The sequence below is a fragment of the Andrographis paniculata genome, unplaced genomic scaffold (assembly GCF_009805555.1).
Source record: "Andrographis paniculata isolate CXL003 unplaced genomic scaffold, ASM980555v1 Contig62END, whole genome shotgun sequence".
NCBI lineage: Eukaryota > Viridiplantae > Streptophyta > Magnoliopsida > Lamiales > Acanthaceae > Andrographis > Andrographis paniculata.
This window is the reverse complement of record NW_026137598.1, coordinates 84,183-111,907: the sequence shown is the minus strand read 5'-3', so window position 1 is coordinate 111,907 and position 27,725 is coordinate 84,183. Positions and strand designations below refer to the sequence as shown.

The 27,725-nt window shown below is 38.4% G+C and overlaps 2 protein-coding genes across 2 annotated transcripts in view; both read left to right on the top strand.

Moving 5' to 3' along the window:
* LOC127260916 (uncharacterized) overlaps positions 1–27,725 on the top strand; it is an 89,121-nt gene that overhangs the window by 41,873 nt on the left and 19,523 nt on the right. The window lies entirely within an intron of this gene.
* LOC127260915 (UDP-glucuronate 4-epimerase 3-like) lies at positions 11,189–14,271 on the top strand. The gene is made up of 2 exons (XM_051288969.1): positions 11,189–13,638; positions 13,759–14,271. The coding sequence occupies exon 1, from the start codon at positions 11,614–11,616 to the stop codon at positions 12,895–12,897; it is 1,284 nt and encodes a 427-aa protein (XP_051144926.1). The 5' UTR covers positions 11,189–11,613; the 3' UTR covers positions 12,898–13,638; positions 13,759–14,271.

Below are 27,725 nucleotides of genomic sequence, written 5' to 3'. Positions count from 1 at the left end.
ACATGTTGGTTTTCTTTGAGAGGGTTTTATTTTGAAGATTCTCTTGCTAGAAGGCTGAAGATTAGATTGACTATTTATTCAATTGGTTATCGATGTTTTTGCCTACTTTGAGGGATTAAAATTATAGATTAGCCAAGTGTTCTCTAAAAGTAAGGAAAGGTGAGAAATACAATGTTTATAATTAGGTGGAGATTTAAAGATTCTTTACAAAAAAGAGTTAATTGTGGCCAAGATGTCTGACCACTTCTCGTTCTGTCATGTCACCCACCTTTGAGCAACGGAAGAGGTCCTCTTCACTCTCTGTTTGATCAGGCGGCCGATCTCTTCACGAGCATGTTCTTCTCAACGACTTGATTGATTTTGCATGATTTGGTGTTCATCAGACAGGGACTTGTTCATTTCGTCCAATTCCCTCTCTTCCTTCGCTAGTTCTTTCTCCAGACACTCAATTTCTCGCCTATTTCTGTCTATGTTTGTAGAAAGTTGCTCTTTGGAAAATTGAAGGGTATCCACTTGTTGGTATGACCTGCTCAGAGCTGAATCCACGTCAGCTATAATTTAATCAATGGATTCAGTTATGGGAGTGGAAGATCGGGGTTCTTTGGTCGCAGCCGATTGGAGGTGTGGCAAGTCCACAACAACTTCAGAGAGCATTTCGAGTATCCGTCGAGCACTAAACTTACAGAGGAATCCACTGGTTGGTTGCTCAGCAGACTGAGGAAGTCTTCCATCAGTTCATTCAGTTCACCCTCAATCTAACTGGCAAGGGTCTTTCCAGAAACTTTGGAGAATGTCTACCGACTTTCCGTGGGAAGAGTCATGGTGGAAAGGGGAGTCAAAAAGCCCTAGTCCTACAAAATGAACTATAGGTAAGTTTGTTGTAGATGTGTTGGTGTTAAGAGAAAGGTGCGACGTTCAGTCACCTGGCCTAGGGTGGCTGTTTGGACCAACGGGGCCAAAAATGCGGACAGGTTGAGTGGAGCCTGAGGCCTCGGTGGAGCTGTTAACATTTGTGCCGAGTCTTAAAGCGAAGGGGCCACTACTTCGTCCCTAGCCAGGGATTGGGTGGGACCCCCTTCAGTCGGCCCAATGGGATCTTTCTTAGGCATGGACGGGATGGTTTCCTAAGATAGAAAAGATACTTTGAGTTTTGGTAAGCAGGTTTGTAGGTGAGCTGTATCGAATAGAAGAAACTTACAATATTCCACATTGGGAATTTCGTGCGGGGGAGATTGAGGCTGCAAAGGTGCCCCTTCAGGTGATATCTGCCTTTCGGCTGCTCCTGGCGGTCCTTCCCTCCCGGCTGGTGCTTCTACACCTTGGTAATTCATTAGTTGATTGACTGTCACCGAACCTTCATCTGAAACTTCGACTATCTGAAGAAAAATATAGACTGTGAGTGAAACGTCAAACAAGGCAGAAATGGTAGTTAAAGGGGGATACCTGAGGAAGGATTTGGTTTCCAGCTTCAGTAGGTACTGCTGGTTTTGGTTCTGGGTTACCAGCGGATGGGGCTTGCCTCTCGACCAGTACCTCGATATTTTAATCGGTCATTGGCGGATCCGTCAGTTGGTTGCTTCCCTTGTGCACATCTTGTTCTTGGGTGTTAAATCAGGTGCTACCATATTGAAATACTAATTTCAATGGAAATTCAAAAGAATATCTCGGGAGCAGGGGCTTGTGTGATCGGAGGATTCGAGATCGGTCTGGTGGCTATGGTAGGAAGTGGTTGTTGTTCTTCTGTTGCGGGGTTGGCCGAACCAGGAGTTGGGGACAATTGGATTGGTGGTTCGATTGACAGTTGTATTGGCGGCAGCTGGTGCAAAGACAATGTGAGATAAACATTTTCAGATTAAGTGTTCGTCAGGGAGAAAGAAGGGTTACCTGTCAGAACTTGTCGTGCACCAGTTGTTCGGAATTCGAGAAGAGGGTCAGATCAACTGGTAGGGAGGCCAGGTATTCCTCCCTAGCTTTTTGGCACTTCTCAAAATCTACTGGTTGAGTGGCTGCGGCAGTCTTGGCCTTTTTTGGGGGAAGAGTTGGCCCCGCTAGCCTGAGTCCTCTTTTGTCGCTTTCATCTTGGGGGTCCCAAGGTGACTTGCCTTGTTAGGGGTTGAGGTAGTAGAATCATCTAGGACCCAGATTGAGCAGCTAGGGGGAAAGAGTTTTCATACAGTCGGAGATGGGCCTCCTGACCACCGGCTAAGCAAGGTTTGACCACCACCCTTAGAAAGCTTGGACAGTATAAGGGCAGTCACAAAATAGGGTGTACGTGTGGTTGGTGAGGTAAGGAGTGAGGGGATCGGTATATGGTTTGATGGAATGTTCGGTGATGGTGTTTTGGGCGTAAGTTCGGATGAGATAGGGGTGAAAACCAAGTCTGGGATCCCTTGGCAGCATCCAAGTTGGCGATCCAGGTAATGGGGATAATAGGGAAAGGAATTTTTTTTTTCATTTTTTCCATCTTTTTGCCGGCGAAAAGGTACTGGGGTTTCATGACCACGTCCCAGGAATGGACAAAGGTACGTGATAACGGGTTTTGGAATTTGATGATGTTTAAAGTTGGAAATGTCTTATGAATTTCTTGGATATAATATGTATCATTACAATGTTCAAATATAGATAATGAAAATGAATTTGTAGACCCTACATCGCAATATTACAATTATTTATACTATTTAACTAGTGAGTTTTGAGGTCGAACACAAGAACCTTAAATCGCAAAATTTAAATCAAGAATTGAAATACTGATGCGCACAACGGAAAGCAGTAAGATGGCTCGCTTTTGAGCGAGCCAAAAATTAACTAAGACAAAAAGTAAAGGAAAGCAAGTAAGCAGAGTGATTTAGTGTCAGTGAGCGGTGGAGGCAGTGAGTGAGCGATAGATGCAGCAACAATGGTTGGGAGCAGAGACTAACGGAGGCGAGCGAGAGCGAATTATGAAGGGCTTAAAGGATTTTATCCGAAGTTCACTTCGTCTTCTTAGACCTGGAGACCTCGAAATAGCCATGGAATTGGTTAGGGATATTGAGGATAATATCGATGTGCAGGCTAGTGGCCGCGCATACCGAAGTTTCAACAGTCAGGCCCGTGCGCGAACCTCATGTCTCGACCAAATCCCTCAAACACGAACACGTTTAGAGGCGGGGCCTCACCACATCCGCCGCTAGTATTTCTAAACCTCCCAATCGAACCCTACCAGCACAGACGATGAAGACCAACCACTCGACAAGCCGTGCCCGATTTACTCGCCTACCACCCCAAGTCCACAGACTATACACCTCATCGGGGTTATGCAAGGAAGGACAGTGATAGTATTGATCGATAGTGGTGCTAGCCATAACTTTATATCATCTTCCTTAGTATCCGACTTGCGACTACAACCCGACCGCACATGAAGATTTGGAGTTCAGTTGGGGATAGACGGAAGCAGGAATCTGCAAGAGTGTGTCGGGGTATTACGGTCTCCTTATCCGAGTGCGGGGTAACCACCGATTTTTTTGTATTTTCAATTGGAGGGGTTGATATTATCATGGGCATAGCATTGCTGGCCATGCTGCACGAAGTTCAAACCAATTGGAAAGCCCTAACGATGTCATTTGCGTGGAAGGGGAAACGAGTGTTGCTAAAGGGTGACCCGGTTCTCTGTCGCAACCAAATAAGCTTGAAGATGTTAAGTCGAGTTCATAGGGCTGAATTTTGGGCACTTGTGTTGGAAAAGGAGCCTATGAGAGCCATAGAATCAAAAGTGGGCCAGCTCGAGAATATCCTGCAACAATTTACAGAGATATTTGAGGAGCCACAGGGTTTTCCACCAAGACGGCTAACTGACCATCGCATAGAGCTCAACCTCGGAAAAAAGCTGGTATCTGTTTGACCATACCGATACAACCATATTCAGAAAGATGGGATTGAGAAATTGGTGGGCGATATGCTAATGGCAGAAATTATTCGACCGAGTTCAAGCCCCTTCTCCAGCTCGGTTTTACTAGTGAAGAAGAAAGACGGAAGTTGGCATTTTTGTGTTGATTACAGAGAACTAATAAGGTAACAATTTCAGATAAATATCCAATACTAGTAATTCATGAGATGTTGGACGAGTAGGTAGGAGCGGTCATTTTTTCAAAAATTGATTTGCTGTTAGGGTGCCATCAGATTAGGGTGGCGGCTTGTGACATTCACAAGACTGCATTCCGGACCCACAACAGACTCTATGGGTTTCCAATGATGTCATTTGGATTGACTAATGCACCGGCTACATTTCAATCGACAATGAACGACCTATTCAAGCCATTCTTGAGAAGATTCTTCTTGGTTTTCTTTGACGATATTGGTTTACAGCAAGCCGTGGGAGGAACATCGAGAGCATTTGATGCAAGTTTTGCAGATTCTAAAGGACCAAAAGTTTAAGGCAAATTGGAAGCAATGTTCATTCGGAAGTGTAAAGGTAGAGTACTTGGGCCATATTATTTCAGCGAAAGGTGTTGCCATGGATCCAACAAAGGTGAGTGCAGTGGTGGACTGGCCCCAACCCTGCTTGATCTGTGAGGTGCGGGGACTTTTGGGACTAACTGGATATTACCGATGATTTGTACGAGAATATGGCATTCTAGTTTGACCATTGACTACATTATTAAAGAAAATAGCTTCTACATTAGTCACATGGACACCGGAGGCAGAGATTTCTTTTATTAACCTTAAACAGGTCTTCACCGAAGCTCCCGTACTAGCCATGCCTCAGTTTCATCACCCTTTTCTGATCAAATGCGATGCTTCTAGCATAGGAATTGGTGTTGTTTTGATGCAGGATCGACACCCTCTTGCCTATTTCAGCAAATCGCTAGCCGACCGAACTCTAACAAGATCTGCATATGAGAGTGAATTGATGGGTCTCGTGTTAGTGGTGCAACATTGGCGTCCTTACATGGTGGGGCGGAAATTTGTGGTTCAAACTTACCACTGTAACCTCAAGCATCTACTTTCTCAAAGGATTGTGATGCCTACACAACAAATTTGGGTAGCAAAGCTATTTGGTTATGACTTTGAAATTGAATATAAAATAGGAAAATCAAATCCCGCCGCAGATGTTCTATCCCGTAGGAATGAAAATAGAACTCTGACAGCATTAAGTGGGCCAGAATGGGTGGGACTAACAGATGTCTTGGAAGAACAGAGTTGTGATGACCATATACAAGGTATTATCCAAGCAATATTACAATAACCAAACAATCATCCGGCGTATGAGGTGCAAGGTGGTCGATTATTCTTTAAAAGGCGTTTGGCGCTACCTGCAGATTCTCATTGGATCCCTGGCATTTTACATGAGTTTCATGATACCCCTTTAGGGGGCATGCAGGGGCATTGCGGACATATAGACGTTTGGCTATGAATGTACATTGAAGAGGCATGTTCCGGCGTGTACATGATTATGTAACCCAATGCTTAGTGTGCCAGAAAGCAAAATATCAAGCTATGTCTCTGGAGGGTTTACTACAACCCCTACCGATGCCTGATCAAATTTGGGAGGATGTTTTCATGGATTTTATGACTTTCTTGCCGAAGTAATGAAGATACACATCAATTATGGTGGTTGTTGACAGACTATCGAAGTATAGACATTTCATAGCCTTGAAACCACTGGTGACTGCCCGTGTGGTTGCAGAGGCATTTGTCCGTGAGATTGTACAACTGCATGGAATTCCACGATCCATTATCAGTGATCGTGATCCTTTATTTGTTAGTGCATTTTAGAAGGAACTGTTTACACGCTCCGGAATCCAATTGAAGTTCAGCTCAACATAACATCCTGAAACAGACGGCCAGACAGAGGTATTGAACTGAGTGGTGGAGACATATTTACGTTGTTTCACTTGTGAACAACCGAAAAAGTAGGTGCGGTGGCTGCGCTGGCTGTCGTGGGCAGAATTCTGGTACAACACAACATACCAAACAGCAGCCTGGATGTCCCCATTTGAGACGGTCTATGGAAGATAGTGCCCACCATTCGACAATTCTTGCCAGGGGGGTGTCAAATGGCAGCGGTGGAAGATGTGTTGAGCAGTCAAGATGTGATGATCAACCATCTTAAGAAAAACCTGAAGCATGCCCAACAACAGATGACCAAGTATGCGAACAAGCAATGCAGGGCCGTGGAGTACGCAGTAGGCGATCATGTTTCTCTGTAGGTACGGCCCCATCGACAGACATCCGTAGCACAACACATCACAAGTTAGTTGCCCGCTTATATGGCCCTTTTTGCAGTAGAAGGTAGGGTGGGCCAGACAGCATACAAGCTTACCTTACCGCCATCTAGCGGGATTCCCCAGTATTCCATGTATCTCAGTTGCGACGTGTGGTAGGGGAGCATCATGTGGATTCAAAATTGCCGGACAACTTAGAGTTGCCACTAAGTCCAACCTTTGAATCCGACTATATTTTAGCTTGGTGAAATGTGCGAGTAGGCCAACACGATGAAGATGAAATTCTAATTATATGGGTGGGGCAACCAGACAATGAGGCGACTTGGTTGAGCGTGGCATATTTCCAGCTTCAATTTTCAAACACTGACCTTGAGGACAAGGTGAATTCGAAGAGGGATGGAATTGTTAGAGAGCAACACCAAGATGAGCAAGTAATCGAGATACAAGAGGAAGAGGAGCATCGCTCATTACTGGTGTATCGATAACGGGGACGGACTTAGACCAGCTATTCGCTGGTTTAGACTTTTTTATTTATCTTTCTAATGAAGACATTATAATTGGATTTGGGCTTGGACTTTGATTATTAGGTGAGCCTAGTTTATTTTCAATAAATTAGTAGGAGTATCTAAAAAGACATATGGTTTGAAGATATTATTATTGATTTGAAGAAATAAGGACCTGGTGGCTTTTGGGCAAATGGTTGGTTCCGTTTGATTGTTTTCTATTGCTTGTTTATGTGCTCTAACATGCATGTTGAATAAAATAAAGGTCAACTTTGGTTATTGGCTAGCTACTCAATTTGAGTCTGGATCGCCTACTCAACATCTTGTCTTGGAATCCTACATTACTTTATTGGCGTTGAATTTAAGCCTCATTAATTTGGTTTATGATGATAATCTCAATTCTTTGTCTTTTCATATTACTTTATTTTTCTAGCGCTCGAACTTGTCACACATTTAGAAACCTCATATGATCGTGATGTTTATGCCCACCTTGACTCTATAGAGGCTAAACTTTGAGCCTTACGACATGACCTTGGACTTGTTTTGAGGTCCATGTCCCGCCAATCTCCCAACTAGAAGCGTGCATCCTCCCACACTATGATTCAGAGCAGTATCTCCCTCCCTTCTTTTATTTTCTTTATTTTTCTCTTTGTTTTACATTGAGGACAATGTATAATTTAGGTGTGGGGGAAGTTTGATGCCATTTGCATATTGCCTTATGTGTAGATAGTCTTTTATTTGGATTGTTACTTGCGCGGGAATTTTTTGTTGATTTGCCGATGACTTTAGGTTTAGATTGTGTCAAGTTTGACTAGTTTGAATACCATGTGAGGTTTGAGCCTATATGAGCATTCATTTTCAATGCTTTTTATTCTTTGATGGTGTGAATATTAATTTTGGATTTGATTGCTAGAACTTGCGTAGTTATGGATGTTGAACATTATTTCAAAGAGTCGATGCAATTAATATGATAAGGGCACAATAGGATTACACCACTTGGCCTATAAATTCCCTACCTCTCATCTATCGCTTAGTAAATCCTTTGAGCCTTTAACCCTTTTTTGTTGAAAAATATTTAACCTCACATCGCCTACGACCCTTTCCTTCTATAGCCGATTATTTGAACCCGTTGTTGATAATGCATTTTGAGTTCATCACTTATAGTTATTGCTATTAGACATTATGAAGGTTAAAAGAAAGGAAGAAAGATTGCAAATCAAATTTGTTTTCTTGTTGGTAGAAATTATTTCAATTGATTGCTAAAAATATATAGATACAAAAACTACAAACAAATAAAGGTGCCTAAAAAAAAGGTGCAAATTAAATAAATAAGTAACTGTGCACCAAAAAAAAAAAACATATATAATACAATAAAAATAGAGATGGTTTGATATTTGGGGAGTGTTTGTATTTTGTTGAGAGAGTACTTATTAGTTTAGATTGATGCACTTTATTTTGGGTGTGAAATCGAAAATACATATGCTATATGATGAACTTAATATGCATTGTTGATACTTAGTCTTTATATCTTTTTTTTTCTACCCCAATCAAAATCTCCGTTACAACTCTTAAAAAGAGCATTTGGTTTTTGCATTTGATTTTTATAATAATTGATTGAGACATGATATTGATGCAAGTCTATGGACTAATCATTTTCTATTATGCAAATCGAGTGATAATTAATATGTTGTTTTATTGGAGTATTGAGTGCATATACTTTTCCCTTGTGAGGTTGGTTGAACTTGGCATGATCAGGACTTGATTAAGTTAGTATTGAGATATGATTTTCGTGTTTGGCATGTTGTTACATGTTTAGTTTTATGCACATTTTGTAACATGCTTGAGGGCAAACATAGTCTATGTGTGGGGGATTGATGAACTTATTGTTCATATAACTTTTTGTACGTTAATTGCGCGTATTGACTATAAGTTTGCATATTTTCTATTGATTTTAGGTCGAATTTGATTTTGTGTTAGGAATGGAAAAAATTGAAGATATTTGTCAAAAAAAAATTATATTATTGCTTCAATTTAAGTATGCTCATGTCTAGAGAGAATTTGGATGAGTCAAGACTTTTAATGATATAATTGGAATTTTGCACCAAGAAGAAATTTGTGAAGAAAATAATAAGAAAAAAAATATATTCAAGTCATATCTCATAGGGCTGGACGACGGTTTTGATACCAACTAGAGCAAGAATTAAAAAAAAAAAATCATCTTGGCAAGAAAACGAGAACACGCGATGGCTGGAGCGATCAAAACGGTTGCACAACTTTTTTTGGTCTTCTTTCAAGTGGAATTTAATTGGTTTTGATTTTTAGCGATGTTTAGTGGCTAATTTTTTTTTTTTTTTTTTTTTTCTAGTCTTAGTTTGTATTGAAGTTTTTTAATTATGGATTTGTGAGATAGATTTGCGTTTTAATTGAACATTTCGATTAATTGATATTTGTGCAATTTATGTCTATCGTGTCTACTATCATCCGATGTTACTTATTATTGTGGTTAGGTTTTAAGTCTGTCTATTTATTGTATGCTAATTGAGTAACTCCATCCGTAATTGTGTATTTATTATATAAAGTAGTAAATAGGTTAACACACCTACCCTACGAATTCCACAATCAAATAAGAAATCTTTCATAATTAATTAATTATTCGAATTGGCTTTTTCTTGAGCTAAATTCAATTGGAGATTTTTTACTAAAGTTGTATCTAGATTAATCTTTTCAATTAGAGGGTAATTAATTGGTCGTACCATTGCCACCAACAAAGTTAAGAAAAATTAGGTGTTCGATCTAATCGAATACCTATAATCAATTTATTAATTATTTTGTTAGATTATTTAATTCGATGATCAAATTCATTATCTAATTTTTCATCCAGCCGACTTCTACTTCTTGATAAATCTGTTTTTATTTCTTTCTTTAATTGATTTATTTTAATTGGTTTAATTCAATTTTCATAGGATAACTATTTTAGTTCGTGATTGAAACCTCATATTTTAAATAAATAATCAACTAAAGAAAAACACAGTCACAATGTTTTTGGATTGACCTTATTTTCATTATTCTACAATTGATTAAAAAATAACTGATAGTTTACACCAGTCCATTGTATCACCAATCTTTAATTCATCTTGCACAATCAAATTCAAAATGTACACAACAAAAAATATAGAATAGATCACCATTCACAACAACAAATATATAATAGATCACCATTCAAAATGAGTGTTTTTCTACTATTAAACTTATCTATCATATATCTAGAACAACCAAAAGTATTTGACAAAAACGGGTGTTTGTTTTGAATTTCAAATCTAAATTTTTAATTTCTAACGGTATCAATAAACATATTTCTTTAAAAAATATGATACGAAATAAAAAAATTTCAAATTAAAATTTCAATTTCAAAAAATTTCAATAAAAATCAAAATCAAACACAACCACCTTTATTTTTTTCCTTTTATTTTCTCTTGATTTAAATAAGTATATTTTATGGCCGAAAAACTATATTCTATAAATAAGTAAAATTTATGTTTAAATATTTGTGCACATATTTTAATATAAATAAGTAATAATAATGTTTTAAATTTTTTATAATAAAAATACTAAATATTTATCCAATAAATTATAAATATGCTTATTTTTGTTTTTAATTTTTATCTTTTATTTAAACTATTTTTTTATAAAAAAATATAATTTTTATATTTTTACTATAAAAAATTCAAACTATATATATAATTTTAAAACTCGTGTTACAAAATATTTTTCTATGACAAAATTAATATAATTTTTTATTAAAGAAAACAATAATAATACTTATTTAGTTAATAAAAAACAATATAATATAAATTAATAAGAAATTTTTTTATTTAAAAATAGAAACTAAATAATAATAATAAGAATAATAATAATAACAACAAATTTTTTTGGTGTGTTTATTTTATATTTTGAATAATGTATTTTTTTAATATTAAGTCTTTTATCATTAAATCTAGTGAATTAAATATTAAAAGTAGTATATTATATATATTATTTTTTAATAAAAATTACGAAAAATCCTGTTATTGGATGAACCAAACTATATTCTTTTCCATTATTGTAGTAACACTAATAATTATTATTATTTGTTTTCATTATTATAGTAATCAGTTTTTTCCGCCCACTTATCATATTTAGGTTGAAATTTTTATCGATTTACATCTCATCACTTCCCTTTTTTATGTTATTTTTTTTAAAAAATATATATTATTCATCTTAATTTTTTTTAAAATTTTAAATTTTAATTAAATTAATTTATTATTTTAATATTAATTTATAATAATTTATATATTATAAATTAATTATTTTTACTAATATCGTATCACAATAATCAAGACATCCAATGTCAAATAGAGGATGAGAGAACTAATTATATTATTATTATTATTGTACTTATATTATATAATGGTAGTACTATTATTGTGTCTCTCACTCTCATCATCTCATCTCACCAACAAGCAGCAGCATTGAGAACCCTTCCTTCAACTTCACCCTCCCAAAAATTCTCCCATCCACAAGCTCCCCATCGCCATCTCCATCCCCTTCCATTCTCTCCCTCCTAATTCCCTAACCCTAATCCCCAATTCATTCTCAATTTTATTTCTTTGTTTTTTCATCATCCTCACTGTAATCCTTCCCCCAAACGCCAATGGAAACCCTACCCTCCACCACTCCCACTTCATCTCCCTCGCCCATTTCTCAATTCCATTAATTCTGCCATTTTCCGACCCCAACTTGTTTCCTCCCATTCCGAGGTGCCTGTTAATTGATTCCGGGGGGATCGGAAGAAATCAAGCCAGCATCTCCCAGCCCTAATTCGCGAATCGGCAAGTTGGGGGGCCAAATCGAATCCGCCAATCCTTGTGCAGATGAAGCACATCGATGCCAAGTTCAAGATGGAGAAACCGCCGTACAATCGGCCGAGGCTGCACCACTCATTACCTAAGCTCATCTTCTGGTCCCTCCTTTTCGTAGGACTCATCTTCCTATTCTTCTTCCGATCCCCCAATACAACGTCGTCTCCTCTCCCATCCGACCTCTCCCGACGCTCCCTCCGAACCAGCTCCTACGGGGGCCCCAATTTCGAGAACCGGGTCCGGGACTCCGCTAAAATCCGGTCCAGCAATGGCATTTCCGTACTGGTCACCGGCGCCGCCGGATTCGTCGGCTGCCACGTGTCTCTCGCCCTCAAAGGCCGTGGCGACGGCGTAGTCGGCCTGGACAACTTTAACGACTACTACGACCAATCCCTCAAGCGCGCCCGCCAGGCCCTCCTCGACCAGGGCGGCGTCCACGTCGTGGACGGCGATATAAATGACGTCGTATTGCTGGAGAGGCTCTTCGAGGTCGTCCGTTTCACGCACGTGATGCACCTGGCCGCCCAGGCCGGGGTGCGCTACGCCATGGTCAATCCTGGATCATACGTTCGTAGCAACATCGCCGGATTTGTTAACCTGCTGGAGGTCTGCAAGAATGCGAATCCGCAGCCCGCCATTGTTTGGGCGTCGAGCAGCTCCGTCTACGGCTTGAACACGAAGGTCCCGTTCTCTGAGAGGGACCGGACCGATCAGCCGGCGAGTTTGTATGCAGCTACTAAGAAAGCTGGGGAGGAAATTGCACACACTTACAATCACATATACGGCCTCTCGCTCACCGGATTGCGATTTTTCACGGTCTATGGCCCCTGGGGTAGGCCGGACATGGCTTACTTCTTTTTCACTAGGGATATTTTGAAAGGAAAGTCAATCCCGATCTTTGAGGCGCCTAACCATGGCACCGTTGCTCGGGATTTTACTTTCATTGAGGATATAGTGAATGGATGTTTGGCAGCATTGGATACCTCGGAAAAGAGCACAGGTAGCGGTGGCAAGAAAAAGGGGCCGGCTCAATTACGTGTGTATAATTTGGGGAACACATCTCCGGTACCGGTATCGGAACTTGTGAGTATTCTTGAGAAGTTGCTCAAGGTAAAGGCGAAAAGATCGGTTCTGAAGTTGCCGAGGAATGGGGACGTGCAATTTACGCACGCCAATATAAGCTTGGCCCAGAGGGAGCTCGGGTATAAGCCGAGAACTGATCTTCGGTCTGGGTTGAAAAAATTCGTGGAATGGTACCTAAGTTACTTCGTCGATGGGAAGAAGAGTGCACAGTGAGATATGATTGTGAGGTTGTATGGTAGGATCATTCTATTATTGTTCATTATGATTCTTGCAAATTGTTATTTGTTTGGTTAATCTTAGTTTGATTCGTTTATTTAATATTTGTATATTTTTTTATGAAAAGCGCGGTGTCCTTGATTCGACGTTGAAGAAGTGTTTTATTCTGTTGGGAGGCATTTATTGGATTGGACAAATTGCGCATGTCTTGTTGTGGCAATTGTAATTTTTTTTGTTGTGTTCTTGTTGTACAATTACTGACTGATCGATCGAATTAAATGTTTGATGTGGGCTCGTAATTTGAATCCAATAGTTCTTGCTACGTATTCATCTTTTGTAGTTATTGCGGCAATTAATTGTGGTCTCTGTTTTTACTGAAGCATTAAATAAGCTTTTGTTTTTATAATCTGATAAGCTCTTTTGTATGATCGAACAATGCTATATGTCGAGTAAGTGTTGCAGCTAATACTCAGGGCACACGTGGCTACTGATTTCTTTTGTACATAGGTGAGAAAGTTTGTCGTTTAGCTGTTGTATTATTACTATATTCTTTTCAAACATGGTGACCGGTAGCTTAGTTTGTATTATTATGTAATAAGATCTTTGATTTTGTCTAGAAATTGAATTTTATCCAATGCTTTTCTTTTGGATACGATTGCAACTAACAGCCAGGGAAGCACATGGATATGGATTTCTGCTATCGATCATTCTTCGAGCTTGAAGAAGCTGGATTTCTTGGTAAGTTATTTTCTTTCCTGTTGTTACAGGCATTTTCCTTTTTGACGATCTAATCCTGTTGAGATTGTGTTTATTTGTCTTACGAATATAGTTATTATTTAAATGTGTTTTTCTTGTCAGTGAAGTTACAGATGAATCCTCCTTTTTATCTCCTAAGAGCAAAAACAAGAACGAGTCAATTGATGGGGAGGTAATTTGGTGATGTTATTTGCACAAGGGCTTCTATTAAGCATTTCGTATTTACAATTTACCCTTTCTTGTTTTTTTGTCGAGGATAATATTGTAACATGTGCAAGCAAATTTGACATATAATGACTTTGATGACTTGAAATATGTTGTGCCGTTGTGGTCTATACTATAATTGTGTGGTGGATACTTGCAGATTGATCAATCGAAACCAATTGAAGTATTTGCTTAAACTTGCCATGTTTAGCTCTGTTTTAGGTAAGAGATTTTTTGGATCTTATCGTCGAGCGCGGAAAGAGCATCTTGTACCGGGTTGCCATTTTCTTTTCTGGGTGTATCTCTCGTTATGCTTGCTTGGGATTAAGGATATATTTAGCAATTTGCTGTTAGTTCGATTATTAGGTTTGACTAACCAGATATATTAGCTATTTGTGCTTGCAAAATCAACTATATTTAGAAGTGTCAGTTGTATTCTTTTATTTTATTTTATTTTATTTATTTTTGTTATTAAAAGTAAGAAAATGTTATTAAAATATATATATATATATTTTTATTCTTTTAGATCCTTTTAAGAAAAATATTACTTCCTTGAGGTCTGATTTTAAGGGTCTCAAGTAGTGTTTTATCTTTTAGTATTAATTATTATATAAACATATAATACAAATTAATGAAAAAAAGATAAATATTTTTATTAGTGTGTTTTAATACTATTACAATAATATTTATGTAAAAAATTATGTGTATTTTTAATTGAAAATTATATTTAATGTAAAAAAAGTCCCTAGTATATTTACTTTTATTATGATAATTTTAGGGAAAGTTGATTTTAAATACCTCCTCATACATAATAAGTTGAACTTAAGTCCCTCTTAATAATAAATTGACTTGCACTCTTTTTTTTTTTTTTTTTTTTTTTTTATTTGATTTGAACAAACTCTCTATTGGTATATTTGTCATTATTTTAATTTATGAATATTAAAAAGTAAAGAATATTTCGATGTCATATATACGTACGTGCCTACATAATTATTATATATATACATAACTCTTCCCGCTTTACTTACTATGTTGTAAATATATACCTACGTATGATTGTTATATAATTTTGCACTTTTTTTTTAAAAAATTTTTTTTTTAAAAAAAGAGAGAATAATAATTAAAGAACAACTACAAACACAATTAGATAGTGCAGTAAGGAAAAACCAACATTGACAACTTTCAATCGCAAACAAAATTCTACTCAACATTCATAATTCTCACTCGTAGCTGATTGTTTTTATTTCTGCTAACCGGTTTCCGAAATGAAAAAATATGGCGAAGAGGAAGTTGGAAGCGAGCTCATCACCTTGACGCAGCGTGAAGAAGTAAGTTTTCTTTCGTTCTTCCTAATTTTTTTTATTTTATTCACAGTTTTTAACCCTAGATTGTAGGTTCGATTGCAGTTTAAACCTCGGCCGCAATATGGTATACCTCCATTCGTCCTCGAAAAATCCTTGTTTTTTTAAAGTAGTGTTTGGGCATAGTTGTGTGTTTAGAGTTTAGCGTTTTATATTTTCGAAAGATTTTATGGGACAATAAGTTTGGTTTGGGTGCAATTGTTTAATTTTTAGATGTTGGTTGGCTGTTTTAAGAATATTAATCATGTTTAGGGGTCGACACTTGTGTTACAAGTTAAATCAGCTGAGAATCAGTTATGATATTGTTATGTACATATAATTGGATCATTTAAACCTAGCATGCTATGTCATATACGTACAGAAGTTATATGTGTACTTATGTTTTATTTTTAAGTGCTCCCCAATATACTTTAGTAAACCTATAAAATATTTCGAGGTATCCCTATTACTACTAATATATATTTTTTCACAAAATATTAAATGAATACAACTCCATAGTTAGCCGGTTTTCCGTTCCTCACTTTTATAATGAGGTGGAGAAGTTGAAAAAGGAAATGTCAGATTATCACATTAAGGAAATAAAATGCGGACTCCGTTCGAACACTTTCTAATTGTCCGAAAATGAGATTCCCGTGGCATCGATTATTGACTTTGGTCAATAGTTATGAGCCGGACAGCATGACCTTTAATATTAACATGGACATGGAGTTGCTATTTTATGTAGTGTAGTTTTCAGTGGTGCTTGGACTACATTCGAAATGAGTGTATATTAAGGATAATGCCATGGTTCATAGCAAGAGCTTCGCCGTATTTTTTTAGGGAAGCCACCCTCCTTACCTTGGTCCGACATTTTAGAGAAGCTGAAAGAGGCTTTAGCACAGGGGCTGGAGCCTCTAGCTGTTTCCAACGTTGCTCGCTTATTTATCTTTTTATTTTTGCAATATTTTATTCATGACAACAAACTATCATGTCCCTATTTTTCTTATGTGGTACGTTGATGACCTACATGTATCAGTTGTATGTAATTTACAGTGATTATTTGGCCATGTTATGATTGATCCTATCTATGGTTTTCATTGTGCATGAAGTTTTTATACATGATTAATATATTAGACTGATTGTCAACGAATACTTCCAATAATATGTATACCGTCTTAACATTCGTGCACATACCCCTATTGTTAGAGAAAGTGTTCCCACGGAGTTCCTTAATTGGCTCAATCGTCGAAGGATTGATTGTTATCGACCACATTGAAGGATACATGTAGCTATACATATAATAATTAAGTAACCACCAATCATACTTACAATATTGGTGTTTGTACCCCGAGATTATTGTTACATACGTGCACAACGGACATACCCCAATGTAGTCTCTACGTACCTGCAACATATAGTTATATGCTCCGCTGAAGTATATTAATACCCTGGTTATCTGTGATTGGGAAATATACCATGCTTGATTCAAAATATTCAATTGCTCTTCGTAACTAGGAGTAAATTCATCATTATTGTGTTTCCCCGTATACGTCGAATTGTAAGTGAAGAAAAAGAACATATTTTTACTGTGGATGGCTAAACATGTCAGACATGACACGATTAAGTTATGTAGTTTGTTACTCATGCATCATTATTCTCACGGATTGACTTTTTTTAGACCTATTATGTAATAATACAAACCGTAGAACACACAATAACATTCGGTCCACAAACGCTGAGAGAGGAAGTGCTCTCACCGAGTACGTGAATTGGCCCTTATGTGTGACAATGACTGAAATCACCTACACTTGAGGATACCTGATACTACATACATAAAACCCAAGGAACCATTATTTATACCTCACATGTCGGTGTTTGTACCCCTATCACATTCTCATGTACCTGCATAAAATAACCACATACCCTAGGACTGATATTAACTACTAATAATTATAGTCTCATATGCTTCCGTAAAACGTCTATATGCCCTGGTAACACGTGGTTAGGGTAGGGCATTTGCGGTTCAAAATTTTTACTTGCTGACGGTATTTAAAGATGAGTTCATCATAGTAGTCTTCTTGAGACACTCCGAATTGTCAGAATAGGTAAACAACACGTATTCGTTATAGATGGTTAAATAAGTTAGGCTTGACTTAGTTAAGTTGTATGATATATATGTATTATCATAGTTCAACCTCTACTTGTAGAAGTCTAACAAAGTCATAAATAACTAAGTTGAATTATGTTAATTGCTAGAGTACACTGTTGCTGCCAAAAATAGAAAATTTTTAGACTTATTACATATTTACCCAGATCATAGTGCACACAATAATTTTCGGTTAGGAGCATCTAAGCATAGGGTCTGACTCGGTTAAGCAGGTGAGTACTCTAGATCGGATGTGCTATACCCCTAATCTGGCTTCGTATACGAAATTCTACTAGGTGTGTACCTACTATTGTATTTTATGTAACTAAAAAATCTAATCTTATGAAATGATTTCCTAACTTCGTACCTTCATAGTTCTTGGTAATACTTGTGAGCATTTAGCTTACGACCGAAAGTGACCTTCATACGTTGGTACCTACACTACAATGCAAACGTGTTTCGATATGCCAATTGTAAAAGTTACTATAAAAGTGAGTTGTGTGTCTCTGATACATTGTCAGAAATCGTTGGCTTCAAGTATCATAGAAAAATGAGCAGTATTTCAAACACGTTTTTCGTGTCTATGTACGTCAATCCATTCTATTGTCCCTTTTAGTGTACCAATTACAATCAATTGTGTATGGGTCTAATAGATGCAACACAATGTGCTCCGATTCCTTCATACAGATTACAATCAATTGTGAATAGTACAGTAATACCAAAAAATGTTATTGTACTTCGAGAAGGCAACTAAATACCCCTCAGATAACCAGTATGCCTCTGTTATTTTCATGATACCTGTGTTATTGAATTATCATACACAAAAAGAGAGTGTCAAATACCCGTTGTTCGTGTTCATGTACCACAATACATCCAAATTACAATTGCGGTTCTATGCAAATAAGGTCTTGCAGTTGTATAATTAACTAAATATCAAGCACACCAAAAGTAATTACACGCCAAATGGGACATCCTTGACAAAACAAAAGATTACAACCTTCGAAAGGAATACGAAAACCGGTCTTTACAGCTTCTGTTGTGCCCGAGACGACCACAAGTATAGCATTTTCGTGACTGCTTTATATGTTGGGAATATACCATGTTTCTTTAGTCGACCAAGTTACACAGACGAAACATGAGGATTAGTACATTGATTGGAACAATATAGAAACAAATTGATGAGAACCTCTAATCAAGTGGGCATATTCAACACAGGAAATGAACTACATCTGCTTGAAGATGACACTCATGATCTTAGTTGCTATATGAAAATGAATTATTATCCACACAATTTACAATATTCAATTGCCTGAAAAACCAAATATTTGCAAATATGGTTTGAATATTAATGGATATGTTTGCAAAATTTGTTAAATGTGAGTAAACATCCTAGAGCAGGGCATTATAATTTCCCACAAAATACCCTAATTTTACCTCTAATCGAAAATCTACTCGTTCCAAATAGAGTTACTAATCTTAAAAAATTATGAGGTCTGTCAATTTGGCCATTTAGCGATGGGTGTTCGAGATCGACAATCAGGAAATGAATGGGTGTCGGAGATCGAAAAAGCGTGAGCGACCACACAGTAGGTTTGATTTTGTAGTCGTCTGTGTTTCTTCACCAATTTTTCGATTGGAAAATAATCGCAGAGTTTTCATCTTCATTGGGTGGAGAAGAAGGGTGAAAAGGGAGAAAAAAATAAACAATATGAAAAATGAGGAAGTGTAGTCCAAATTATATCAAATAGGGACTGAATCTAAATCCTTTTGGACAAATAGGGATTTAAATCCAATTACCTTAATTTTAGTTAATTTATTATTTCATTAAATTTATAATTTAAATAAATTTATTATAATAAAATTTATCTAATTGAAATTAATAATATTATGTTTTTTATTTTTATTTTAAGTATAACAAATTTGGTGTCTTTACTTATTTTTTATGTATGAAAAGTTATGTTGTTAATATAAGATATTATTTTATTGTTACGTATCAATTTTATAAGTAGGTTAAAAGGCCCAATGCTAAAAGGAGATATGGGCATATAGTTGGGTCCGTTAGATTAATTAAGGGGTGTTTCAGGATAATCGGTTGAACCGGACGTCCTTCTAAGGAATTAGGCAAGTCGGATGGTCCGCAGGTCGGATGGTCCGCAGGTCAGATGGTCCGCAAGTCAGATGGTCTGTAAGTCGGACAGTCCACAGGTCGGATGGTCCGCAAGTCGGATGGTCCGCAGGTCGGATGGTCCGCAGTCGGATACGCAGGTCGGATGGTCCGCGGTCAGATAAGCAAGTCGGAAGGTCCGCAGTCGGACAGGCAGGTTGGTTGGTTCGCAGTCGGATAAGTAAGTCGGAAGGTCCGCGGTCGGATAGGCAGGTTGGTTGGTCCGCAGTCGGATAAGCAAGTCGGAAGGTCCGCGGTCGGACAGACAGGTCGGTTGGTTCGACGTCGGATACGTAAGTCGGAAGGTTCGCAGTCGGACAGGCAGGTCGGTTGGTCCGCGGTCGGACAGGCAGGTCGATTGGTCCGCTGTCGGACAGGCAGGTCGATTGGTCCGCGGTCGGACAGGCAGGTCGGTTGGTCCGCAGTTGGATGAGCAAGTCGGCTGCTGTGGAGGTCGGATGCTGCGGAGATCAAGTGAGAGAAAAGTAGCTTGGTCGGTTGGGTTACGCGGCTGGTAAGCGGTTGAAAACGCATGTCAACAAAAGAGGAATTAGTAGGCGGTTGAGAGTAGGTGTTGTAACTGTTCGAACGATGGTTCCAGGTACCATTTCTGAAGAATATTTAAGAATGGGGGTCAGCAATTGGCAGGGCATCTTCAATCATCTTCAAACGACACCAAAGTCAGTGATTCGGGGATCATCATTTAAATTTTCAGTCTGTAGCATTTATTTTCCTGTTTACTTATGTACCGTACAGTGTTTAGAGATTCCTAATCTCAGGCACTAATTATATCAAATTCGGAGATAATTTCTTATTTTCAAATTTTACTTTTTATTGTTGAAAAATTTGCATCAACAAATTGGCGACCACAGTGGGAGAAAGGCAAGATTGTTGATCCTACATCAATAGAAAATTTCATACGACTGAGATCCGGCCGAATCATCAGAAAGATCAATATGGCAGGCTCACAACCTCAATCATCTTCAGCACCGGTAGGAGAAAATATTTCACCACCTGTTATGCCAAATCTATAGGAGGTTCCCCAACCACCCGCCGATTGGTTGTCTTATGTTCAGTAATTGAACAATCAGCAAACTTTGGCTATGCAGAATATGTTGCGCGAGCAACAGAACATCATGTTGCACGAGCAACAGAATCTCATGCAGAACATGTTAGATCAAGCTTTATCAAGGGTTACTCTTCAACCCACTCAGACGCCACCAGGAATATCACCATCAAGAATGCAAGCAAATTTCGCAGGACCATCATACGTTGACAGTACATTGCCAAGGGCCACAACGTTCAACCGAACAGATAGGGGAAAGACTCCTCTAACTTTCCCTAATAATGTTCCTTTGGGATTAAGAGTTGAAAATGTGCAGCCGAACACTGTCAGGGAAGAGAGGCAAGGAGCACATTTACAGGATCCCATCCTTATCCCTGATCATCAACACCCTCGTTTGGATCCTGAAGAGATTGCGCAAGTGTTGAGGGTTCATTTCGGTTTGAATCCTCAGATGGCCAACCGTCCTGCTTATCAAAGACCTTTTCCTGAAAGGATTATTAACGACTATCCACTTCCAAGGAATTATCGACCACCTGATTTTCATGCTTTTTCAGGGAAGATGGATCCTCCACCATAGAGCATGTGGGTCGTTTTACAGCACAGTTATGGGAAGTTGGAAATAATCATTTTTTATAAACTGCAACTATTTGGATTGTCTCTTACCAGAACAGTTTTTTCATGGTTTGTAAATCTGCCACCTGGGCAAATACAAACTTGGGAAGGTTTGGAAATGGCGTTCCATGCTAGATTCTTCAATCCTTTACCAACTGTTTCTCTTACCGATTTTTTGGAATTGAAACAATATCCAGAAGAGTCAGCCTCACAGTTTATTGAAAGGGTGCGATTGATGAAAGAATGTTGTCCTACTATAATCAATGAAAAAGAAATGACCAATTTAGTAGTCAGAAATATGCATGGCCGTCTAAGAGAGGCACTCACTGCTTACGATGTAGAAGATTTCGCAAGTCTCGCTGCCAAGGCTGGACGTTTAGAGTATTTTTTCAGAGAAAAAGGATCAGAATTTCAGACGTAATAAAGTTCAACATATGGCGAGTATGGAAACAGAAGCATACGATTTTGATTTTGATTAGACAGAAATGGCAGCCAAAATCATGTCAGGAAAGCCTTATATGTGCTCCAAATTAAAGCCAGTGCCAGGAACTGAAAGAAGAGAGCAACCCACATTTGACAATTCAAAGGCTGATGAAATAATATTTTACTAACTGATGGCTAGATTCGAATTCCAGAAGGGCAAAGGTTGGTTACTAAGGAATAAATCAAAGGAAGAATAGTAAGTGGCATAACTCTTTCACACACAATACAAGTCAATGCACTCATTTTCGAAATGAGATCCAAAAGGCCATTAAGGCAGGTCGGCTCAAATATATCACTTTAGGTGTAGAGCGACAACCTTTTCCAAAAGTAACCACAACAATGGTTAATATACAAGTAAGTCTCAGATCGGGAAAAGGGAACCCATCAATTAGTGGCCGACCAGAAGAAAAATTCAAGGTTTATGAAAAACCAGTGGCCGAAAAATGGGATAATCAAGATGGTTATTTTAATGTGGAATTAAAGGAACAAGTATTGGTCCGGGACCATCCGACTAGAAGGACTGGGTTGGTTCGGAGCAAGTGGGCTCGAAATAAAAAACCTTTACCAGTTGAAGTGGATCCTCGTTTCCGGGTATGAATCGTACTCAAATTCGTAATGCCAAGCGCAGGTATGCTACGAGGTACAGGGATAAGGTCTCTTCATCAAAGCAGCCGAATGATATGCGAGGCGCTGCTGATTATCCAGAGCGAGGTCGGTCCATAAGGATCGCTTCATCAAAGCAGTCGAATGATATGCGAGGCGCTGCTGATTATCCAAAGGGATGTCGGTTCATAAGGGTCGCCTCATCAAAGCGGCCGAATGATATGCGAGGCGCTGCTGATTATCCAGAGGGAGGTCGGTCCATAAGGGTCGTCTCATCAAAGCAGCCGAATGATATGCGAGGCGCGGTTGATTATCCGGAGGGAGGTCGGTCCATAAGGGTCGTCTCATTAGGACAACCGAATGATGTACTAGGTGCTACTGATTATCCGGAAGGAGGTCGGTCCATAATGGTCTCCTCATCAAGGCAGACGAATTATGTGAGAAGCGTTGCAGGTTGCCTTGAAGGAGGTCGGTCCATAAAAGTCTCCTCATCAAGGCAGCTGAAGTATGTGCAAGACGTCTTTGAGTACTCTGAAAGAGGTTGGTCCATACAGAAGAGGGGTAAAGGAGTATCAGATAAGAGAATTGAAGGTTTCAGATATCAGTATTGTGAACAGATTAACATCAATCCATCTCTTGAGAAATTTCGGTTAGAATCTCTGACAGCTCAACCTGAAAATGAGACTAGAGAAGAAATTCTTACCTTGGAAACAGATTCAAGGTCTGTCAAATCTCAGCTAGGGCCACGAGTTCCCTGCCGATTGACAGGAATTAATTGGATTGAAGAAGAACCCCTGTGGGCAAGTCTGGTGGATGATATTATACAAGAGCCAGAATGGGCAAAGATTTTAGATCCTAATTTTTAGTCAGAGGTTTCTCCGATAGTCTTCCCTTCCATTCCAGAAGGCACGGCGTCTCATTTAATGCCTCTGTACGTTAATGCTCATATTTACGGGAAACCAATCACAAAGGTTTCTATAGAAAATGAAGCCATCTTCAATGTGATGCCATTAAAGACTGTCAAGAAGTTAGGGAAGGGAATTCATGATTTGTTTCCAGTAGATTTTGAGATGACTAGCTTCACAGAGCAGCCGACCAAACCAGAAGGTATGATGGTCGCTACGATTGAAGTCAGTCCTAAAAAGATTTCTTCTATTTTCTTTGTGGTGGACGCGGACACTACATATTCAATCCTACTTGGGCGAGACTAGATTCATGCATCTCAATGTGTACCATCAACACTGCATCAACGATTAATGTTCTGGGAAGGCAATCAGGTCTTCAAAATGGAAGCAAATGACAACACTTTCGGTGCATCAGAACAAGTTGAAGAATCAATTTTTTATTCCAGTCATTTATCCCCAATGTCTCAGTTGTTTATGGCTAGTGAATAGCCAAAGAAGAGTTTTAAATTCATCAGCTAGAATTCAATGTTCTTCTAAAAAGAACAATTTTACTGTATGGCTCATGAGGAAGCCAAACCTATTTTATAATATATCTTTTATGGAAAGTGCAAATTAAAAGATTGTAGTTTATTTATTAATCAATTTTATTTACATCAGCTTTTCGAAAAAGCAGAAAATATCAAAAAGATTCATGATGTTCATTTCCAAGAAGATGAACAATTTCGTTGGCTTGATTTATTAGAGAAGACAGAACCAGCTTTTTCAGCACAAGATCCTTTGTTGGAATTTGATTTAGGAACCGACCTGGTTCAAAAAATATTAAGGATAAGTGGTTATTTGTCTGAGGAGCAGCAAGTAAAAATACTTTAAGTTATCAAAGACAATATTGATTGTTTAGCTTGGGATTATTCAGAAATGTCTGGTTTGGAGCGAAGTCTGATAGAGCATCGTTTGCCTATTAGAAAAGGTTTTAAACCCTACAAGCAACCTCCAAGGCATATGAGTCCTGATTTGATGCCTCAAACCAAAGAGGAAATTCAGAAACTTCTTAAACTAGGTTTCATCCGGCCTTGCCGTTATACAGATTGGTTGGCAAATATTGTACCAGTGGTTAAAAAGAATGGTAAGATCAGTATATGTATTGATTTCAGGGATCTTAATATGGCCACTCCTAAAGATGAATATGTGATGCCTATGGCTGACATGCTAATTATTCAGCAGCAGGACACAAAATCCTCAGTTTGATGGATGGTTATGCAGAGGATATAACCGAATCTTTTTGGCAGAAGAAGACATTCATAAGACAACATTAAGATGTCCAGGAGCTTTAGTTATTTACGAGTGGAGGGTTATGCCTTTCGGTTTGAAGAATGCAGGGGCGACTTATCAAAGGGCCATGAATCCAATTTTTCATGATCTTATCAAAGGAAATACAAAGCTTTTTGGGAAAGATAAATTATTTCAGACGGTTCATTTCCAATGCTGCTGGCAAGGTCAGACCAATTATTAAATTATTAAAAGCTGGAGGAAATGCTTTCGAGTGGGGACCAGATCAACAAATAGCTTTAGAAGCAATAAATCAAGCATTGGCTCAACCACCTGTGTTAATGCCCCCCAAAGAAGGTCGGCCCCTCAAACTTTATTTAGCAAATACATATGAAGTGGTCAGTTGCTTATTAGCACAAGACCGATGATGGAAAGGAAAGGGCAATTTACTACTTGAGTAAGACCCTCACAGGACCAGAATTAAATTATACTATGCTAGAAAAAATGTGTTACTCATTGGTGTTTGCATGCACCAAACTTGAACATTATATGTTGCCCAGGAGAATTGAGGTTATTTCAAGGATAGATCTCATCAAATTAATTTTGCAAAGACCTACCATGCAGGGCAGGCTTATGAAGTGGGCCATTAAATTGGCTCATTTTGATTTATGTCATTCTTCTTTGAGGGTGGTGAAAGGCCAAGCAATAGTAGATTTTTTGGCAGACTTTTCGGGTTATGAGCAGGAACCAACGTGATGCATGTCTTATGTAAGTACCTGAATTTGGTTAATGTTTTTTTATGGTTCTACTTCAGAAAACAGATCGGGTGCAGACGTTTTGTTGAAAGGACCAGATGGTCAAAGGGTCAAGTTGCAGTTGCAATTGGAAGCCATGACCCATAATTCGGCAGAGTATGAAGCTTTAATCTTGGGATTGGAAGCCTTAATAGCTAGGAATGTTCAGTCCGTGATCATAAGAGGGGATTCTCAATTGGTAATCAACCAAGTGAACAAACAATATGTTTGCAATTATCCTCATCTACGCAGATACAAAGATATTGTAAGTCGGTTGCTATAAAAAATGTCCGAAGTGATAGTTGAGTTCATCCCTAGGAAAGAAAATCAATTTGCAGACGAGTTAGCTCAAAAAGCTTATAAAGGAATCCCAAAGGATATATGTGCAGAGGCCGACTCCGAAATAGAAGCTGGAGCCGACTGGAGGACAGAAGTTATCATGTATCTACAAAATTCAGGAGCGAATGTACCGATTGGAATACGGTTGAAAGCCTTGGGATTCCAGTTGATAGGAGGAGTCTTATTCAAAAGGACATTTGAAGGATTACTTTTGAAATGTTTGGGATCCAAGCAGGCTTTGGAAGTCATGATAGAATTACACAGTGGGATTTGTGGAGCTCATAGGGCAGGTTTGAATATGGCTATTCATCGTTTGGGTTTCTTTTGGCCAAAGATTTTCGAAGATTGTATACAATTCGCTAAAGGTTGCCAAGAATTTCAGAAGCATGGGCAGTTGAATCACTTGCCAGTCACTGAATTGCAAGCTATGGTAAAACCATGGCCCTTTAAATCTTAGGTTGTGGATATCATTGGTAAAATTCATCCTCCATCATCCAAACATCATTGTTTTATTTTGGTTGCAACAGATTATTTCATCAAATGGGTCGAGGCGGTTGCTTTGAAAAATGTGGATCAAAAGGAAGTGATAGATTTCGTGCTGAATCAAATCATCTATAGGTATGGTATTCCTCATTCAATAATGACCGACCAAGGTTTGGTCTTTACTGGGGAGAAGTTTTTAAACTTCTTGGCAGAGTTTGGTATTTGTTTGAATAATTCTTCGCCTTATTATCCCCAAGCTAATGGGCAGGCAAAGGCAACCAATAAGATTATTATTAGAATTATAAAGAAGACGATTGAAGGGAACCCAAGAAAGTGGCATTTGTTGTTATCTCGAGCCTTATGGGCACATAGAAATAGCAGAAATTCTGCCATAGGGTTCTCACCATATCAGCTCACCTTTGGACAAGATGCTGTGTTGTCTGCCGAAATTCAAGTGTCATCTGGACGTACAAGCCTTACTACTGATGAGTTTACTAAGGAATATCAACATATTATGTTGCAACAATTGGAAAGTTTGGATGTCAATCGACTCCATGCAATTGATCTGATTGTGAAGCAGAGTGAAATCAGGGCTAAGACTTATGGAAGGAAAGTCTTTTATAATTGAAAATAGATCATTCCAAGAAGGAGACCTGGTTTGGAAAACCATTATTCCTATATACAAGAAGATAGATCAATTGAGAAAGTGGTCTCCGAATTGGGAAGGGCCATTTATCATTGAAAATGAGATCGGAAATGGTGCCTTTATTATTATAAATTAAGAAGGTAAAAGGGTACATGATTGTATTAATATTAAATATCTGAAGAGGTATTTTCCTGCCTTTTCAGATAACAAGAACGCATGAAACAATAAATTTTATTCAGAACCCGTTCACTAGGGGTTCGGACCCAAAAAGGGGTTCATTCATTATCAGATATTGAGTCGTGCAAAGGATTTCCATCTTCTGAGTCAGAATCTTCATCCCATTGATCTTGCATTTTTTCTAGATCATAGTCGGTACGAGCTTTCATCGATAATGTCTTCATTGTTAAGGTCTTCTAAGACAGGTCGGTACCTTTCCCATTGATCTTGCATTTTTTTCTAGATCACAGTCGGTACGAGCTTTCATGTATGCTACGGCTTGACGCTCACGATCACCAATAGTGCGTAATCTCAAAAAGACTGTGCGCTGATTGGAAAATGTATGATCCCAGCCAAGGTCTGGGAGTATGCCTGTCACATGGTGTTCAATCAAATCCATATGATGATCAATGTCAGGAAGGCGATTTTGTATATCCTGAAGGGTCTCATATCCTACCAACACGTTTTCCATCAGGCGAATAATACGATGAATGATTTTCCTGCCTCGGTGGGAGAATCTAAACTTGAAATCCAATTGCTTGAGTATGCATAACAAGTCCTCGGCATGGCCTCAAACTAAATGATTACCCATGAAGAAGGGTTGGATAGTACCTTTCCAGTTGTTTGCAGGAACATTGGGGCGTTTGTGTGACATTTTAATAAATATTTCAGGCGTGCCCGAGTTTCAATTTGTGGTTGAGCGTTCGTTCATTGCTTTACAAGGGATTGCAATATTTATAAAGGAAATGAGTTTGATTTTGCCTTTGGAGATTTGGAGTTTTGAAGGTGATCCTTGTCAATA

Bases quoted from the DNA above. Each gene is read 5' to 3' on its own strand.
- LOC127260915 (XM_051288969.1), top strand. From the start codon at position 11,614: ATGAAGCACATCGATGCCAAGTTCAAGATGGAGAAACCGCCGTACAAT.